Here is a 19825-nt window from a genome sequence, read left to right on the forward strand (position 1 = left end):
GCCCATCTGCAGCCCCACCATCGCCATCAATGCAGCCTGATTAGTGCCCATCTGCAGCCCCACCATCGCCATCAATGCAGCCTGATCAGTGCCCATCTGCAGCCTCCCCATTGCCATCAATGCATCCTGATCAGTGCCCATCTGCAGCCTCACTATTGCCATCAATGCAGGGACAAGGAGGGGGGCGGGACAAGCACCGACAGATTGAATACAATGAGAATCTCCTATGATAGACAGAACACTGGTCCAATGGCGGCCCAGGAGACGGGACTTCCTATTACAGAGGCCACCAAGTAAACAGGAGATTCTCACTGTATGTAATATGACGGCGCTCGTCCCGCCCCCCTCCCTTGTCCCCTCTGAAGCAGCTAAAATTGTGGTATTGGCGTATAACACGCACGCGCTATTTACACCCAATTTTCATGGTGAAAAGGCGAGTGTTATACGCCAATAAATACAATATTTATTTAAGGTACTTATATAGCGCCTTCAATTTACGCAGCGCTTTACATATACAGTGTACATTCACAACCCATTGCTGGTGCAGCTGTCAAATTATATTTTTTTGTAGGAGTCTCGCCCCCCCCCCCCCCACACCCCCCCAGCTCCTAGGATTTCTATTTGAATTTCCCACCCAGATTTTTGCAATAAAAGGCGCATTTTACTGCCCATCACTGCAATGCACTGGAATCGACCAAACTAAGTGCAGTGAATGTCACCCCCCCCCCCCCCCCCCATGTGACGGAGACAGGAAAGACGCTACAAACACCGGTGATTGATCGGTATATTTGCACAGTCGATGGGACACAGAAATGCCAAATCACTGGAATCAATACAGCGACACGACCTCACAGAACGCCAGCGCCAACAGACGGACATGAAACCACAAGGTACGGGCCGACCCCGCCGCTTACACCGGCATTTCAGTTATATGCGGAGCTGGCTCATTAAGTCAGCCAATGAGGCAAACGGGGAGCCATTACTAAGCACAGAAGTCTCACTCCCTCTGCTGCATTCTTTACCCCGTGTAGAGGGCGTAGAAGGTGGGAATGCTCTCCTGGAAATCAGAGAAGCCAGCTACTAACATCCGCTTACAACTGAAATGTCGATGATGGGCGGAATGGCTGTTGAAGTAAAGTAAGGCTTTGGGTCGGAGCCTTCTTCGGCAGAGGAAGGCCCGGGCCCTCCGAAGTGACAGACATATTGCTGATGTGTGGGGCCCCCCCCCCCATCCTGCTCAGTTGCCGCCAGTCCCCAGCCCCCAGGTCCCAGAATGCTCCACAGCAGTCTAAAGCCTCCTCGTCTGTAGAGGCAGCGATCCTCCCCCATCTGGGAACGCAGAGATCTTTAGGCTTCCAAATGAGTCCCAGCAGGGAAAGGCTGGAGTCTGAGTAGTCCCTCCCCCGAGGAGCAGCAAAGGGGCTCATTCGTTGGTCACAAAGCGGCCACCTTTCCAGAGGTTTGGCGTCCGCTCAGTTGTAGAAGACCTCGTCCTCCGACAGCGAGCTGCTGTCCACGTAGTGGAGCGACTGGTTGAGCCGGGGTTTGCAGGTCTCAGAGGGGACCTCTCCCTCCACCATGGCCGGCGCTTTGGAGTTGTCTGAGCTGCTGCTCCTACCACCGTTCACCAGGGGGCACTGGAAGGCAGAGGGGGGCTCCGACGCGTCCCATCTCTCCATGGGCAGCAGCTGCTGGGAAGCGGCAGCCAAGGACACGGCGGAGGAATAGGAGAGGCCGGGCAGGCTGCCCCCCAAATCCGAGCCGCAGGCCCCGTGGGTGTAGCTCAGCAGTCGGCTCTGCAGGTAGAAGCTCTCCAGATCTGCAGGGAAAAAAAGGAAAAGAGAGATGCAGTGACAACATTCTGCCACAAGAGGGCTGCCTAGAATAATAAAACAACATGAACAGATCCTTAGTCCTTATGTATGGAAGAGCCCCGGGGCCATCAAAAAATAAATAAATACAGAATTATGTTTTTGAAAAAAAAAAAAAACAACTGAATTCTGAGTTTGAAAGTCAGAAATGTAAGTTTAATTTTTTTTTTTTTTTTTTTTTTTACAGAATTCGGAGATTAAAAATCAGAATTCTGAGTTTATAAATATAGTAGTCTCTTTTAGGAAGATTTTAGGACCAATGAGCAATAATGTAGTAACACCTACAGACCATCATTCTGCATACATGTCTTCTGTGCTATATATGGATATGTAAATCTATCTTAGTTACAGCACACAGTATAGGGAAGCAGGCAGTGCTGTAATGTCAGAATTCTGACTTTCAAACTCAGAATTCTGACTTTTAATCTCAGAATTCTGACTTTTAAACTCAGAATTCTGACTTTTAAACTCAGAATTCTGACTTTCAAACTCTGAATTCTGACTTTTAATCTCAGAATTCTGACTTTTAAACTCAGAATTCTGACTTTTAATCTCAGAATTCTGACTTTCAAACTCAGAATTCTGTTTTTTTTTTTTCAAAAACATAATTCTGTATTTTTTTTTTTTTGATGGCCCCAGGGCATAGTCCTAACTTACAAAGCTGCTGCCACACAGGGGTCTCTCTGTAGAGCAACATGCTCTGGCTTTCTCAAGGTATACAATAGTTATAGAGATCCCAGTGAAGGCAACTTCTTCTATATAGACCAATCGCAGCCATGGGTTTATTGCCCCTCCACAGTAAACACAACACACTAACCTGCCCCAACTGGGTGAAAAAAAAAAAATGAATACATTTTACAGTTGTCACCAAACCAGGGATAGGATCCTCCAATGGGGACACCTGTTTTGTTGACAGTTTTTCCTGCTTGAAGAGATTTCCTCTCATTTCCTGTTGTGCTTCCTGGGCAGGAAGTTAAAGAGGAAGTAAAGGCAACATTTTTTTTTTTTTAACAGCACACCCTGCAAGGCAAAGGCATAATGAGCTAGTATGCATAGCATACTAGCTCATTATGAATAACTTACCTGAGAACGAAGCCCCTGAAGCGGTCCTCCATCTTCCTCTTCGCCGCTGCCATGGATCCCGGAGCGACTTCCGGGTCTCGCGGCTCCGGAGCCGCGATGACGTCACTCCCGGACATGCGCACGGAAGCCAACACGTGCGGTATATCGCCGCGATCTGCGGCCTGCCCCAGTGCGCCTGCGCGCTAGCTGTCTACGGCGCATGCGCCGTAGACATCGGTGGCTGTCTTCGGGCAAATATCTCCTAAACCATATAGGTTTAGGAGATATTTCTTGGACCTACAGGTAAGCCTTAATCTAGGCTTACCTGTAGGTCAAAGTTGGTTGTAAGGGTTTACAAGCACTTTAAGGGAAATGTCCCCTATTGGGACACTGCTAAAAAAAAAAACTCATCAGAGGTTCTAATCATTCCCTACTCCAACCAAAGAATGTGGACAGACAGTAACGCACTTTAGGCTTGCTTCACCCCTACCGGTGCGTTCCCACGCGTCCCATGTAGGGCAGCTTATTCCTTTCAATGGGCCGCCTTACAAGCAAGAAACCTGGAAAAGACGCGTCCGTAACCTTTTTCTAAAAAATGCGCCGCAGTGAACCGCATGATGCTGCAGCATTGCATTTGCAGATGCATTGGGGTGCCACTAACAAATGATGGCACCCCTGAGCGTTTGCTAAGGTGCAGCGCGTTTCTCCGCGCGTCGGGAAAGCATGCAACTTTCTGCACATTCCTGATGCACATTGATGTAAATGTATTTATTTATTCTCACCCCACTACCCAGTAATGCAATCCCTGCGTTTATGTGCTGCTGCCACTTTCATGGCTTGAGGTTAAAAATAGGCTGGGCTGGGACAAAGGGGGGGGGGGGGGGGGGTTTAGCAGGAGGGGCGGCTGCCCTGGGCTCCCTGTGGTATCATCTGAGGTGGAGGGGCACCACAGGGAGATTGGGGGGATCTGCGGCGGCGGCAGGGTAAGTATTGTTCTAGGAGGGGGAATTTGGGGGGGAGGGATGCTAATAGTGGTGATTTAGGGGATTTGTGCTGAGGGGGGAGATTTGTGCTAGGAGGAGGGGGGGATTTGAAGTGGAAGGGGAAGATGAATATTAGGAGGGGAAAGTTTAGAGGTAAAGGATTTATGCTAGGAAGAGTGAATTTTTTTTTTAGGGGGAGGGGTATCTGAGCTTGGGGGATGAGGGGCAAAAATTTCAGCAGAGGGGCAAATTTGTACTGGGTTGGGGGAGAATTTGTGCTTCGGGGGTAAGCATGCAGATTAGAGCTCAGCGTTTTTGAAGGGGGATTTTTGCTGATATTGGGGGGGGGGGGGCAATATGGCTGCCAGGGGGGGATAAAACCTTTCCAGCTCTATGCAGAGCTAAAGAAAAGGTTTCGGGTGGAGTGACTCTTTAAGGACCTACATTGCGGCTGCTCGCCTCAACGCGCCTCAGGCTCCTAAACTGGGTTGGTTCCATTAATCAGGAATAGAAGGGGCTGTGTGCGCCGCGTGCTTACCAGGAGGACACAGCGGATGGCGGAGCCCTGAGGGACCTGTTAAGCAGTTAAGCAGATGGGTCCCGTTAACCCTCGCTCTGCCGACTGTTCTATATTCCACCGAATACAGAGAAAAGTCTTCTGCACAACGTACATTTCTTATTTACCCTCACAAGGGGCAGTGACATGACTCCTACCCCATGTGAGGGCAAGGCCATCCTAATAGCATTATGGGCCCCTGCCACCCTACCAGCCTGCCCCAATTTACGCACCTACCCTCAAGAATGAAATTATAAATAGCTGATAGAACAAACAATTATAAAAATCATTCCATAAATCAAAGACTAATCAACACAAAAGACAAAGTACAGGGGGGTCAGGAGGGCATAATACTGGGGTTAGGAGGTTACAGTAGAGGGGGATCAGGCGGGAAAAGTAAGTACAGGGGTGGGGCAGAAGGGCACAGTAGAGGGGGATTAGGTGGGAAGAATACAGGGGGGTCAGGAGGGGGATTAAAAGGGCAAAGTATAGGGGGAGAGGCAGAAGGGCCCAGTAGAGGGGGGGGGGGCAGGAGGACACAGTACAGAGATCAGGGGGGATCAAGAGGGCACAGTACAGGGGGGGAGGCAGAAGGGCTCAATACTGGGATCAGGAGAGTGCAGTACAGGGGGTCAGGAGGGCACAATACTGGGATCAGGAGGGCACAGTACAGGGGGATCAAAGGGGCACAATCCTGGGATCAGGAGGGCACAGTACAGGGGGATCAAGGGGGCACAATACTGGGATCAGAAGGGCACAGTACAGGGGAGTCAGGAGGGCACAATACATGGGGATCTGGAGGGCACAACAGTGGTATCAGGAGGACACAGTACAGGGGGGTCAGGAGGGCACAATACAGGGGGATCTGGAGGGCACAACACTGGGATCAGGAGGACACAGTACAGGGGGAATAGGAGGGCACAGTACAAGGCGATTAAGAGGGCACAGTACTGGAGGATCATAAGGGCACTGTACAGGGGGATTAGGAGGGCAGAATACAGGGGGGTCAGGAGGGCACAGTACAGGGTGGTCAGGAGGGCACAGTACAGGGAGGTCAGGAGGGCTCAATACAGGGGGGTCAGGAGGGCACAGTACAGGGTGGTCGGGAGGGCACAGTACAGGGGGGTCAGGAGGGCTCAATACAGGGGGGTCAGGAGAGCACAGTACAGGGGGGTCAGGAGGGCTCAATACAGGGGGATCTGGAGGGCACAGTACAGGGGGGTCGGGAGGGCACAGTACAGGGGGGTCAGGAGGGCACAGTACATGGGGGTCAGGAGGGCACAGTACAGGGGGGTCAGGAGGGCACAGGTCAGGTTCCGGGACGCTGCTCAGGACATGGCCATCCCGGGACAGCCTAGTAAAAAGCGTGACTGGCCTGGCAAATCTGGGACAGTTGGCAAGTATGATGTAATGCAAGACTGTCATGGGGCCCCCGTGCACTTGGGACCCCTAGTAAGTGCCCAGGAGTTCCCATGCATTAAGACAGCCCTGTGTGAGGCTCAGTAAGAAATGTACGCAGTACAGGAGACGTCATCCTTCTCTAAAGGGCGGAATATGGCCCAGATGGCACAGTGAGGGTTAACGGAACATCTTTGGACCTGACGTGCTAATAATAGCCCTAAATAGCAGAACCCCCCAGAGAGAAAACCCCTTCACTAGTCACTACTGAGGCGGAACAAGGCCATGCCGGGCTTTCTAAAAATAGCAGCGTTCCTTGTTAACTGGGTGTCATGGAAGAAGCACAAACACAGGAAAAGATACAAAGTATCAGTTTATGAAAATATGAAATAAAATTGTCTACGTTTATCTTTTAGGATGTAACCCCATCAACCCTTCTTATTGGTTGGTACGCGGGCGTTTCCGCTCTCACCCAGCCTGTAGTAACACAGGGGCCCATCGGGGGCCCAACTGACCTGTTAACCACCAACATCAAAGCAACAGACAGGAAATAACTCCCATATTGTTTTACCCAATGAGGACAATTATATTTTTTACCCATTTTGCGATGGTTGTCCCTCAGGCGTGTAAACACATCTAGACGCGTTTAGACGTGCCAATCGCTTGGGCGTTATTTCATAACTCATAATAATTTATTCTGGCCGATCTGAATTAACATTCAAGCACTTGATGTTCCTAAAGTTAACAGATGCGTTCAGATGTGTTCACGTGTGTCAAACGGTTTTTCCATTAAAAAAAGCCACTGGTTTTTCTTTTGCCTCTAAATGTCTGTGTGCGCATGGACCACCATGGACCATCATGGACCACCATGGACCACCATGGAACATCATGGACCATCATTGTCCACCATGGAACATCATGGACCACCATGGACCACCATGGAACATCATGGACCATCATTGTCCACCATGGAACATCATGGATCATCATGGACCACCATGGACCACCATGGAACATCATGGACCATCATGGACCACCATGGACCACCATGGAACATCATGGACCATCATGGACCACCATGGTCCACCATGGAACATCATAGACCACCATGGTCCACCATGGAACATCATGGACCACCATGGTCCACCATGGAACATCATGGATCATCATGGACCATCATAGGCCACCATGGTCCACCATGGAACATCATGGACCACCATGGAACATCATGGACCATCATGGACCACCATGGTCCATCATGGACCATCATAGACCACCATGGTCCACCATGGAACATCATGGAACATCATGGACCATCATTGTCCACCATGGACCACCATGGAACATCATGGACCATCATTGTCCACCATGGAACATCATGGATCATCATGGACCACCATGGACCACCATGGAACATCATGGACCATCATGGACCACCATGGAACATCATGGACCATCATGGACCACCATGGAACATCATGGACCATCATGGACCACCATGGTCCACCATGGAACATCATGGATCATCATGGACCATCATAGACCACCATGGTCCACCATGGAACATCATGGACCACCATGGTCCACCATGGAACATCATGGATCATCATGGACCATCATAGACCACCATGGTCCACCATGGAACATCATGGACCATCATGGACCACCATGGAACATCATGGACCACCATGGACCACCATGGAACATCATGGACCACCATGGACCACCATGGAACATCATGGATCATCATGGACCACCATGGAACATCATGGATCATCATGGACCACCATGGACCACCATGGAACATCATGGACCATCATGGACCACCATGGACCATCATGGACCACCATGGAACATCATGGACCATCATTGTCCACCATGGAACATCATGGATCATCATGGACCACCATGGACCACCATGGAACATCATGGACCATCATGGACCACCATGGAACATCATGGACCATCATGGACCACCATGGAACATCATGGACCATCATGGACCACCATGGACCACCATGGTCCACCATGGAACATCATGGATCATCATGGACCATCATAGACCACCATGGTCCACCATGGAACATCATGGATCATCATGGACCATCATAGACCACCATGGTCCACCATGGAACATCATGGACCACCATGGAACATCATGGACCACCATGGACCACCATGGAGGGGTGTTTAGAGGCAGAAAAAAAAATTGTCCAGATGCCCCTGAGTAGCGCTCAAGTCCTCCAGTGTGCACAAGGCCTTAGCCGGCAGAGCAATGGAGATATTTGATGTCCCTCTGGACTTTACCTTGAAGCTGCCGTATCTCCTCAGAGCCCAACCCATAATGCATCTCTTCATCGTCCAGCGAAGACCAGGCACTCAGGGTGGCCTCAGTGATGGCAAACTGCTCAGCAACCCCTGAAATAAGAAACAGCAAAGGGTGAATTAGACCCCAAAAAAGGGGCAGCTGGGTTTTACACTGACGCTATTCAAGAACCAGAATCCCTGTTCTGACCAGTCCCTGTAGTCAATGGTGCTGAGCTCCAGCACAAAGGCTCCTCCCACTACAGGCTGCCAGCAGAAGACTACAGGAGGGGGCGGAGACAAGACCAGTCCCCCTGCACAAGGATAGAGAGCAGCAGTGGGCGGTCTTTATTACAGGAAGTCTCGGACTGGATGACTGCACAGATCTGGAAGAAGATTCTGGAAGAAGATACGTGGCCGATGGATTTATTATCCGGAGTTCAGCTTTATTCATGAAACTTTACAGAACTTTCCCAGCTGTGAGGAAGCACGGAGTTATATCGCCGTGTCCCTCTGACATTTATTATCGCAGACGGGAGAAGCAGCTGCACAGCGGATCTGCCCCAGAAACATGACACACTTCGAGGAACCGAGGGGTAAAAAATGAGGCTTATTAAACAATGAATTATGAAGAATGTCCAGAGATTCCCCCGGGATGGGTGAGAGGGAAGGAGGAATTGGGTTACCGAGGAGAGAGAAGACTGACCGGCAGCTGCAGATGTAAAACCAATAATAATAGACTGTCTGCCTAACCGCTGCTTCTTACTGAACCTCTGCTGCCTGCCTGACCGCTACTTCCGACTGAACCTCTGCTGCCTGCCTGACCGCTACTTCCGACTGAACCTCTGCTGCCTGCCTGACCGCTACTTCCGACTGAACCTCTGCTGCCTGCCTGGCCTTCTCTGCTTCCTACTGAACCTCTGCTGCCTGCCTAGCCTTCTCTGCTTCCTACTGAACCTCTGCTGCCTGCCTAGCCTTCTCTGCTTCCTACTGAACCTCTGCTGCCTGCCTAGCCTTCTCTGCTTCCTGCTGAACCTCTGCTGCCTGCCTGGCATTCTCTGCTTCCCACTGAACCTCTGCTGCCTGCCTGGCCTTCTCTGCTTCCTACTGAACCTCTGCTGCCTGCCTGGCCTTCTCTGCTTCCTACTGAACCTCTGCTGCCTGCCTGGCCTTCTCTGCTTCCTACTGAACCTCTGCTGCCTGCCTGGCATTCTCTGCTTCCTACTGAACCTCTGCTGCCTGCCTGAAATGCTCTGCTCCTAGTGAACTCCTGCTGCCTGTCTGACCTTCTCAGCTCACTACTGAACCTCTGCTGCCTGCCTAGCCTTCTCTGTTCTATACTGAACCTCTGCTGCCTGCCTGGCATTCTCTGTTCTCTACTGAACCTCTGCTGCCTGCCTAGCCTTCTCTGTTCTCTACTGAACCTCTGCTGTCTGCCTAGCCTTCTCTGTTCTCTACTGAACCTCTGCTGCTTGCCTGGCATTCTCTGTTCTCTACTGAACCTCTGCTGCCTGCCTGGCATTCTCTGCTTCCTACTAAACCTCTGCTGCCTGCCTGGCCTTCTCTGTTCTCTACTGAACCTCTGCTGCCTGCCTGACCTTCTCAGCTCCCTACTGACCCTCTGTTGCCTGCCTGACCTTCTCTGCTTCCCACTGAACCTCTGCTGCCAGCCTGACCTTCTCAGCTTCCTACTGAACCTCTACTGCCTGCCTGGCCTTCTCTGTTCTCTACTGAACCTCTGCTTCTGCCTGACCTTTTCAGCTCCCTACTGAACCTCTGCTGCTTGCCTGATTTGCTCTTCTTCCCATCGAGTCTCTTCCAGAGCTTCACTTCCTGATCATTTGAGACCCGCTACTTATTTGGACATACTGTATGTCACTCCCATTTCTGCATCCTACTTAACTTTTCCTATTACTGGCTCCCCATTCGTTCCTTCATAACCTTTTATTTTTCCTTCTGAGTCACCAATAACAAGCATTAGTAACTGTATAGTTGGCTAAAGCAGTCCAATCAGTTGGCCAATCATCTTACCATTTTATGAAGTCCCCAATGGAGCCCGGTACCTGCACACCTAAAGACCTTCTAAAGTCTACAAGCTCCCCCCAGTCCTGGTCAGTCTGGACAGAGCAGAAGGCCTCCTCCAGGTATCTCCAACTGGTTGAGGAAAGTAACCCAACAAAACCCAAGAACCGCCCCGGTCTGTAGGCCCTCCGTACCGGCTGCAAATCGCGCCTCTTTCAGCTCATCGGTGAGATCGGAGTAATGCTCCTCGTCAGTCAGAGAAGGATCCCAGCTGGACTGGGGGGCGCTCCAACCCTTCCACTCTATCAGGTGGGCCACACGTCCCCGGGCCATGGCTGTGGGCTTGGTGATGTGATCCTTGATGGTCTGAACCAAACCTGGAGACCGGAAGAAAGGACAAAGTCTTATTGTATGTGAGGGACTAATGATTGTATGTGGGGGGCCAATCGTTGCATGTGAGGGGTCAATCATGGTATGTGAGGAGCCAATCATGGTATGTGAGGGGCCAATCATGGTATGTGAGGGGCCAATCATGGTATGTGAGGGGCCAATCATGGTATGTGAGGGATCAATCATGGTATGTGAGGGACTAATCATTGTATGTGAGGGGCCAATCGTATGTGAGGGGCCAAGCATTGTATGTGAGGGGCCAATCATTGTATGTGAGGGATCAATCATTGTATGTGAGGGGTCAATTATTGTATGTCAGGGGTCAATTATTGTATGTAAGGAATCAATCATTGTATGTGAGGGACCAATCATTCCATGTGAGGGGCCAATCATTGCATGTCAGGGGTCAATCATTGTATGTGAGGGACCAATCATTGTATGTGAGGGGCCAATCATTGTATGTGAGGGGCCAATCATTGTATGTCAGGGGCCAATCATTGTATGTCAGGGGCCAATCATTGTATGTCAGGGGCCAATCATTGTATGTGAGGGGCCAATCATTGTATGTGAGGGGCCAATCATTGTATGTGAGGGACTAATCATCTGAGGGTTGGCGGCTGATATTTCTAAAAACACTTCCCGACCTTTTATGTGTCGGTGACGCAAGATTCTGACTCATTTTCAGCGCTTTGTGATTTGACGCATTATAGGGACCTGCTGTGCGTTCCTCACATCTACAGAAGCCCTTTCATTAACACAATGCAAAAGGGTAAAAGAAATGTGGCCTCAAAAACATCAAAACCCTCCTGAGATGTGTCCAAAAAATACAATGTGGGAAATCCAGATGTATTCTGGGAGCCGACACACGGGACACGAGCAAAGGGGCGTGAGATTCCAGTGCCAAGGGCAAGGTAAGTATTGTGCCCCCCAACCCACGGACTGTTGGCACTCCCCGAGTCCCTTACATCAGAATATTATATATTTACGGTAAATGATACATAGTAGGAGAACCTGTGCCTTACCCTACCCCCAAAGCTTCTTCCCCTTCCTGCACAACCCCCCATCACAAATCCCCCCCCCCCCCCTCAGCAAAAATTCCCCCCCTTCAACCCCACCCCCAGAACCAATCTTTCTCCAAATACTCCTTCCCAGCAGAAATCTTCCCCCTTCTAGCACAAATACCCCCTCCCAGCACAAATCCTCTCTCCTCCCAAATCACCCCCAATCACCCCCTCCTAGCATAAATCCACCTTCAGCACACAAAGCTTTGTTAACTGCCCCTCGCTCCCTCCAGGTCTTATGCCCCCCCCCCCCTTCCAACCCAGGGCAATTTTCTCTTCCTGAACCATAGATCAGTGCAGATCAATGGGGGACATCCCTTCGTCTGGTTCCTCCTCCTTCTCTTATGCATGATATTCATCAGAGCCGAGGAGAGCTGCTGCAGAGGGGGAGATTTCAGGGTGATAGGGGGATGCGGGGCAGGCGCCTGGGGCTCGCGCACCCCTACCAGGTGAATTTGTAGAGCCAAGTGTCGGAAACTTGCTCTGGAACTAGGCTACGGGATCCAGCCCACATCCGCGGGATGCCAGGATCTTGGTGGAATTCTGGGACAGTCCCGCAGAATCGGGATGGTTGGGAAGAATATTTTTGTGCCCCTAAGAATTATGCCCCCCCCCCCCCCCCCAACGCTACACCACTGGGAGAGAGCGCTGCTCCATCTACAGCTTAAGTCAGTAGAGCTGGTTGCGGTTCTTCTACCATGGGACCATCTATGGTGGCCTTATATAGACCTCTGACCAGGGATGGGCCGGGGGCCCCCACTCTCCAATATTCACATTATTCAATTTTTCTGTCTTTTGCAAATCTTCTGACATTCGGTCACTGAAATGTTGTGTGTGTGTGTTGGTGAAAAGGCGAAGGGGACCCAGCGAGGGTCAGATCTCTGCGGTTTCCACAGAAACGCTCATCAAATGGCTCTCAAGATTGGAGCTAATTACTGGAATGTCTGCAAGTGAGAGACCCTCCGAGCCATCGCTGGGCAGCTGCATACAGATGTCACAATTAGCAGATGATTGGGGACAAGAAATCCAGAAGACCGAGGCGCCAAGTGTTACCGGGACAGAATGTGCAGACGCCTTTCTCTAATGTTCCTGGCACTCACCGATCAGGGACGAGGTCGCCAACTCTGTGATGTCATAGCTGACCGAATTCGCTTTGGATTCGCACATAAAGCCGTTGGGGGTCTTAAAACATTTCTGTGAAGGAATCAAAAGACGGGCGGAGATTAGATCAGATACATCTCTAATAAACACTAAACCAATCACAGAGCTTCCCTCACCGACGGAGCCGGTCCCTAATGATCCCTAATGATATCCCTAATGATAATCCCTAATGATAATCCCTAATGATAATATCCCTAATGAAATCCCTAATGATAATCCCTAATGATATCCCTAATGATATCCCTAATGTCTTGACAACACGTATTGGGGCTTGGCCCTTCCTCAGGACAGGCCACGTGTTGGTGTAGGTGTTAGGGTTGTAGTTAGGGTTGTAGTTAGAGTTAGTGTTGGTGTTAGGGTTTTAGTTTGGGTTAGTGTTGGTGTAGGTGTTAGGGTTGTAGGTAGAGTTGGTGTTGGTGTTGCGGTTAGTGTTAGTATTATGTTTATGGTTAGGACTAGTGTCAGGGTTGTAGTTAGGTTTAGTGTTGCTGTAGGTGTTAGAGTTGTAGGTAGGGTTGGTGTTGTGGTTAGTGTTAGTATTATGTTTATGGTTAGGGCTAGTGTTAGGGTTGTAGTTGGTGTTAGTGGTGTTGGTGTAGGTGCTAGGGTTATAGTTAGGGTTAGTGTTGGTGTTGTGGTTAGGGTTGGTGGTGTTGGTGTTATGGTTAGTGTTAGTATTAGGTTTGTGGTTAGGGCTAGTGTTAGGGTTGGTGGTGGTGTTGTGGTTAGGGTTGGTGTTGTGTTTAGGGTTGGCGGTGTTGTGGATAGGGTTGGTGTTGGTGTTGTGGTTAGGGTTGGTGTTGTGGTTAGGGTTGGTGGTGGTGTTGTGGTGGTGTTGTGGATAGGGTTGGTGTTGGTGTTGTGGTTAGGGTTGGTGGTGGTGTTGTGGTTAGGGTTGGTGTTGTGGTTAGGGTTGGTGGTGGTGTTGTGGTTAGGGTTAGGGTTGGTGTTGTGGTTAGGGTTGGTGGTGGTGTTGTGGTGGTGTTGTGGTTATGGTTGGTGTTGGTGTTGTGGTTAGGGTTGGTGTTGTGGTTAGGGTCGGCGGTGTTGGTGTTGTGGTTAGGGTTGGTGTTGTGGTTAGTGTTGGTGTTGGTGTTGTGGTTAGGGTTGGTGTTGTGGTTAGGGTTGGTGTTGTGGTTAGGGTCGGCGGTGTTGGTGTTGTGGTTAGGGTTGGTGTTGTGGTTAGGGTTGGTGTTGGTGTTGTGGTTAGGGTTGGTGTTGTGGTTAGGGTCGGCGGTGTTGGTGTTGTGGTTAGGGTCGGCGGTGTTGGTGTTGTGGTTAGGGTTGGTGTTGTGGTTAGGGTTGGTGTTGTGGTTGGTGTTGTGGTTAGGGTTGGTGGTAGTGTTGGTGTTGTGGTTGGTGTTGTGGTTAGGGTTGGTGGTAGTGTTGGTGTTGTGGTTAGGGTTGGTGTTGTGGTTAGGGTTGGTGGTAGTGTTGGTGTTGTGGTTAGGGTTGGTGTTGGTGTTGTGGTTAGGGTTGGTGTTGTGGTTGGTGTTGTGGTTAGGGTTGGTGGTAGTGTTGGTGTTGTGGTTAGGGTTGGTGTTGTGGTGTTGTGGTTAGGGTTGGTGTTGTGGTTAGGGTTGGTGATGTTGGTGTTGTGGTTGGTGTTATGGTTAGGGTTGTGGTTAGGGTTGGTGTTGTGGTTAGGGTTGGTGTTGTGGTTGGTGTTGGTGTTGTGGTTAGGGTTGGTGTTGTGGTAAGGGTTGGTGTTGTGGTTGTGGTTGGTGTTGTGGTTGGTGTTGTGGTTAGGGTTGGTGGTGTTGGTGTTGTGGTTGGTGTTGGGGTTAGGGTTGGTGTTGTGGTTAGGGTTGGTGGTAGTGTTGGTGTTGTGGTTAGGGTTGGTGATGTTGGTGTTGTGGTTGGTGTTGTGGTTAGGGTTGTGGTTAGGGTTGGTGATGTTGGTGTTGTGGTTGGTGTTGTGGTTAGGGTTGTGGTTAGGGTTGGTGTTGTGGTTAGTGATAGTATTAGTACTGAGGTTGTATTTAGTAATATAATTAATATTAGGGTTCCTCTGTTCCTCAAAGTCACCCCTCCCCCCACAATACTACACTTACATGCTCATGGTGAGGCTCTCCCTTCCCTACAATCACATGATTGTTCCTTTAATTGCCCCACCCCTTGTATCCCTTCAGCAAGAATCTTATTAAAGAAGAAGCCTTCAGTGTAATGTATCTCAGAGCACTGCAGGGGGTGCCAGAACTTTTACAACAGAGGTTCCCACCAGTGTATGGCAGCTGAAGTTCCATGCAGATCTTCACCTTTCCTGTAAAAGTTGAGCTCGGCCCAAACCTCCCCTTTTCACGTTAACATAATGAACAGCATCGGTGACCAATAGGGAGGAAGGGGCGGGGCCAGGCTGGGTGTTACCAGGAGGAGCGATGATCTGCATGTGACTTTACCTGCCTGCCTGGATCTGGTAACCAATGTGTCTCGTCCAATCCCCCCCTCCCCCCATGTCTCGCCATATGTTGGATGTTTTAGTAAATCGCGCGCTCGGTCCCAGTCTGACAAATAAAACATTTCCACCATGTTGATCGTTCTCCGGGGTCGCAGCGCTCTGATTGGACCTCAGCCCCCCCATTACACCGCCAGATCGGCACAATCATCCATTTGGATCCATCAAGCCCCAGTGGAGGACTCACCTTCCCCAAGACCTCCTCATCCTCTTCTTCCTCATCCTCCTCCGGGCTCTCGGTGGGGGCGGCGCCCTCTGGTGGCGGGGAGATTTCTGCGGACGGCGGGGGGTTGGTTGGCTTTGTGTTGTTGTTGGACATTTGGAACTCTTTGTGACCGCTGAAGAAAAACTCTAAAAACAGAGAAAAAAGAAACAATTTACTGAGCGACACTTCACTCTCCTTGCCCCAAGAGCTGACAATCTAGACGGTGTCCCTTCTATGGAATCCTCTTATACACTTAATACAATGTTTCTATGTTTCTGCACTTTTTTTTTATTACATTCATTTTTTTTTCATTTACGGGAAGGTGTCAATGTGGTTACAAGTCTCCGTGAATAAATGATGGGAACGTTATGTAGTTGGGTCATCACAGCTTCCATCAGAAGCTTCTCACACAGGTTTATTTTTTTAAATTTTAATTAGAACAAAACTTCCTGCAGACTTTTTTTTTTTACGCCTCGGCGGTAGATTTCCCGGGACGGTGACGGTTGCGGTGGGAATTTGGTGATTGGAAGGGGCAGATCTATATGTTGGATTCGGGGTTTGCCCTCACTATTTTATTATTGCCCCCCCCTCCCTCCCCCCCCATGGTATAGAGATCTCAGCGGGCATCTCGGCCTTTTCAACTGGATACAATGAATCCGTTTTGTTCCCCTTCTGATGTCACGTCGGCGCTCCGTACAGTACATCGCCATAGTAACCGAGCTCTGCGTTCAGCATCACCATAACAAAGCTCTGCGGGGTGTGAGCGGCTCTGCGGCCTCCTGAGCGCCGTACAGTAGAGAATGGCGAGGAAGGCTAGACAGTTACCATGGCAACCAGGGAAAAAACCAGCTAAACACACAAACATCGCACACAATGATCGGAGCGTTTCACCATGTCACCAACCCTCTGACCACCAGCCATGCCAGGGACTGCTAGCGATGCCAGGGACCACCAGCCATGCCAGGGACTGCTAGCCATGCCAGGGACCACCAGCCATGCCAGAGACTGCTAGCCATGCCAGGGACCACCAGCCATGCCAGAGACTGCTAGCCATGCCAGGGACCACCAGCCAAGCCAAGGACCACTAGCCATGCCAGGGACCGTCAGCCATGCTAGGGACCGCCAGCCATGCCAGGGACTGCTAGCCATGCCAGGGACTGCCAGCCATACTAGGGACTGCCAGCCATGCTAGGGACCACCAGCCAAGTCAGGGCCCACCAGCCATGCTAGGGACTGCTAGCCATGCCAAGGACCACCAGCCAAGCCAAGGACCACTAGCCATGCCAGGGACCGTCAGCCATGCTAGGGACCGCTAGCCTTGCCAGGGACCAACAGCCATACTAGGGATTGCCAGCCATGCTAGGGACTGCTAGCTATGCCAAGGACCACCAGCCATGCCAGGGACGGTCAGCCACACCAAGGACTACCAGCCAAGTGAAGGACCACTAGCCATGCCAGGGACCGCCAGCCAAGCCAAGGCCCACTAGCCATGCCAGGGGCCACCAGCCATCTTAGGGACTGCCAGCATGCCAGGTGCCACCAGCCATGCCAGGGACTACAAGCCATGCTAGGGACCACCAACCATGCCAGGGACCTCCAGCCAAGCCAAGGCCCACTAGCCATGCCAGGGACCACCAGCCATGCCAGGGGCCACCAGCCATGCCAGGGATCACCAGCCATGCCAGGGGCCACCAGCCATGTTAGGGACCACTAGCCATGTCAAGGACCACCAGCCATCTTAGGGACTGCCATCCATGCCAGGGACCGCCACCATCTGAACATCCTCAAGTGCTCAGCCCTGATAGCCAGCAAAGGTGACCCCGATAAACACATCTGTAATAAAAGCAGAGGTCTCATTTGCCCAAATGTGTGATCCTTGGAGGCGGACACAGATGGGGGCTTCATACCACAACTGCGTATCAATGTACCTAGATTACAATGTAACATTTAGCCATGTTGTTATATACAGTACATGTAAATCATTATCAATGTAACTGGAGAACATGCCTACATATCGATGTATCAAGGTAACATGTATTCATATAACATTCTACAGCTTTGTATCAATGTAACTCTTCTAATCAGGTAACAATATATAAATGTAGACATGAAATTGTTTAACAAAGTCACATGACCAGAAGGCAGCGAATGAAACCCGGCGACATTCACATCGTCATTGGGGGAGGATGGGGAACGAACGTCACATCTGACTGGTCACTGGAAGGATCACCATCCCCCCCCCCCATCAATGGAATGTATCTTATTGATATGAACACTTTCATCTGATTATATGAAAGGTCAGAGACGAGAGGTCATGTCTGTGACCTCTCCGCATATCCGTGTCATCGGCGATCAGACAAGATGTCATCGAAACGTCACAGCCTGGAAATGACGGGGAATGGGGGGGGGGGGGGGTTTAACTATTATCACTCCGGTGTGATGTACAGACTGCCAGCCCCAAATACCACCTTTTCCAGCCCGGATACCGCCGTTCCCAGCCCCGGATACCGCCGTTCCCAGCCCAGGATACCGCCGTTCCCAGCCCCGGATACAGCCGTTCCCAGCCCCGGATACCGCCGTTCCCAGCCCAGGATACCGCCGTTCCCAGCCCCAGATACCGCTGTTCCCAGCCCCGGATACCGCCGTTCCCAGCCCAGGATACCGCCGTTCCCAGCCCCGGATACCGCCGTTCCCAGCCCCGGATACAGCCGTTCCCAGCCCCGGATACAGCCGTTCCCAGCCCAGGATACCGCCGTTCCCAGCCCCGGATACAGCCGTTCCCAGCCCCGGATACAGCCGTTCCCAGCCCAGGATACCGCCGTTCCCAGCCCCGGATACCGCCGTTCCCAGCCCTGGATACCGCCGTTCCCAGCCCCGGATACCGCCGTTCCCAGCCCCGGATACCGCCGTTCCCAGCCCCAGATACCGCTGTTCCTAGCCCCGGATACTGCCGTTCCCAGCCCCAAATACCACCTTTTCCAGCCCGTATACCGCAGTTCTCAGCCCCTTATACAGCTGTTCCCAGCCCAGGATACCGCCGTTCCCAGCCCCGGATACCGCCGTTCCCAGCCCCGGATACCGCCGTTCCTAGCCCCGGACACCGCCGTTCCCAGCCCCGGATACCGCCGTTCCTAGCCCCGGACACCGCCGTTCCCAGCCCAGGATACCGCCGTTCCCAGCCCAGGATACCGCCGTTCCCAGCCCAGGATACCGCCGTTCCCAGCCCAGGATACCGCCGTTCCCAGCCCCGGATACCGCCGTTCCCAGCCCCGGATACCGCCGTTCCTAGCCCCGGACACCGCCGTTCCCAGCCCCGGATACCGCCGTTCCTAGCCCCGGACACTGCCGTTCCCAGCCCAGGATACCGCCGTTCCCAGCCCAGGATACCGCCGTTCCCAGCCCAGGATACCGCCGTTCCCAGCCCAGGATACCGCCGTTCCCAGCCCCGGATACCGCCGTTCCCAGCCGCGGATACCGCTGTTCCCAGCCCCGGATACCGCCGTTCTCAGCCCCAAATACCACCTTTTCCAGCCCCGTATACAGCCATTCCCAGCCCAGGATACCGGCGTTCCCAGCCCCGGATACCGCCGTTCCTAGCCCCGGATACCGCCGTTCCCAGCCCAGGATACCGCCGTTCCCAGCTCAGGATACCGCCGTTCCCAGCCCAGGATACCGCCGTTCCCAGCCCCAGATACCGCCGTTCCCAGCCCCGGATACCGCCGTTCCCAGCCCCAAATACCACCTTTTCCAGCCCGGATACCGCCGTTCTCAGCCCTGTATACAGCCGTTCCCAGCCCCGGATACCGCCGTTCCCAGCCCCGGATACCGCCGTTCCCAGCCCCGGATACCGCCGTTCCCAGCCCAGGATCCCGCTGTTCCCAGCCCCGGATACCGCCGTTCCCAGCCCCGGATACCGCCGTTCTCAGCCCCGAATACAGCCGTTCCCAGCCCCGAATACCGCCATTCGCAGCCCAGATTACCGCTGTTCCCAGCCCCAAATACAGCAGTTCCCACCCCGGATACTGCCGTTCCCAGCCCCGGATACCGCCATTCCAAGCCCAGAATACCGCCGTTCCCAGCCCCAGATACCGCCGTTCCCAGCCCCGGATACCGGCATTACCAGCCCCGGATACCACCGTTCCCAGCCCTGGATACCGCCGTTCCCAGTCCCGGATACCGCCATTCTCAGCCACAGATACCGGCGTTCTCAGCCCCAAATACCGCGGTTTCCAGCCCCAAATACCACCGTTCCCAGCCTCAAATACCACCTTTTCCAGCATCGGATACCGCCGTTCCGAGCCCCAAATACAGCCGTTCTCAGCCCTAAATATCGGCATTCCCAGCCCCAAATACCGCC

The 19825-nt window shown here is 52.1% G+C and overlaps 1 protein-coding gene across 1 annotated transcript; it reads right to left on the reverse strand.

Moving 5' to 3' along the window:
• Positions 1–770: 770 nt before the first annotated feature.
• Positions 771–15614, reverse strand: FAM131C (family with sequence similarity 131 member C; the record flags this gene model as incomplete). Its single annotated transcript, XM_077456287.1, is given in 5 exon segments — positions 771–1819; positions 8178–8288; positions 10391–10573; positions 12748–12841; positions 15451–15614. Coding segments are annotated over 5 exon segments (899 nt in total), but the record flags the coding sequence as incomplete, so codon positions are not given.
• Between the last annotated feature and the right edge of the window lie 4211 nt (positions 15615–19825).

Source organism: Lithobates pipiens, unplaced genomic scaffold (genome assembly GCF_037356315.1).
Source record: "Lithobates pipiens isolate NorthernLeopardFrog02 unplaced genomic scaffold, aLitPip1_a1.2 Scaffold_27, whole genome shotgun sequence".
In the NCBI taxonomy this organism is placed as follows: Eukaryota; Metazoa; Chordata; class Amphibia; order Anura; family Ranidae; genus Lithobates; species Lithobates pipiens.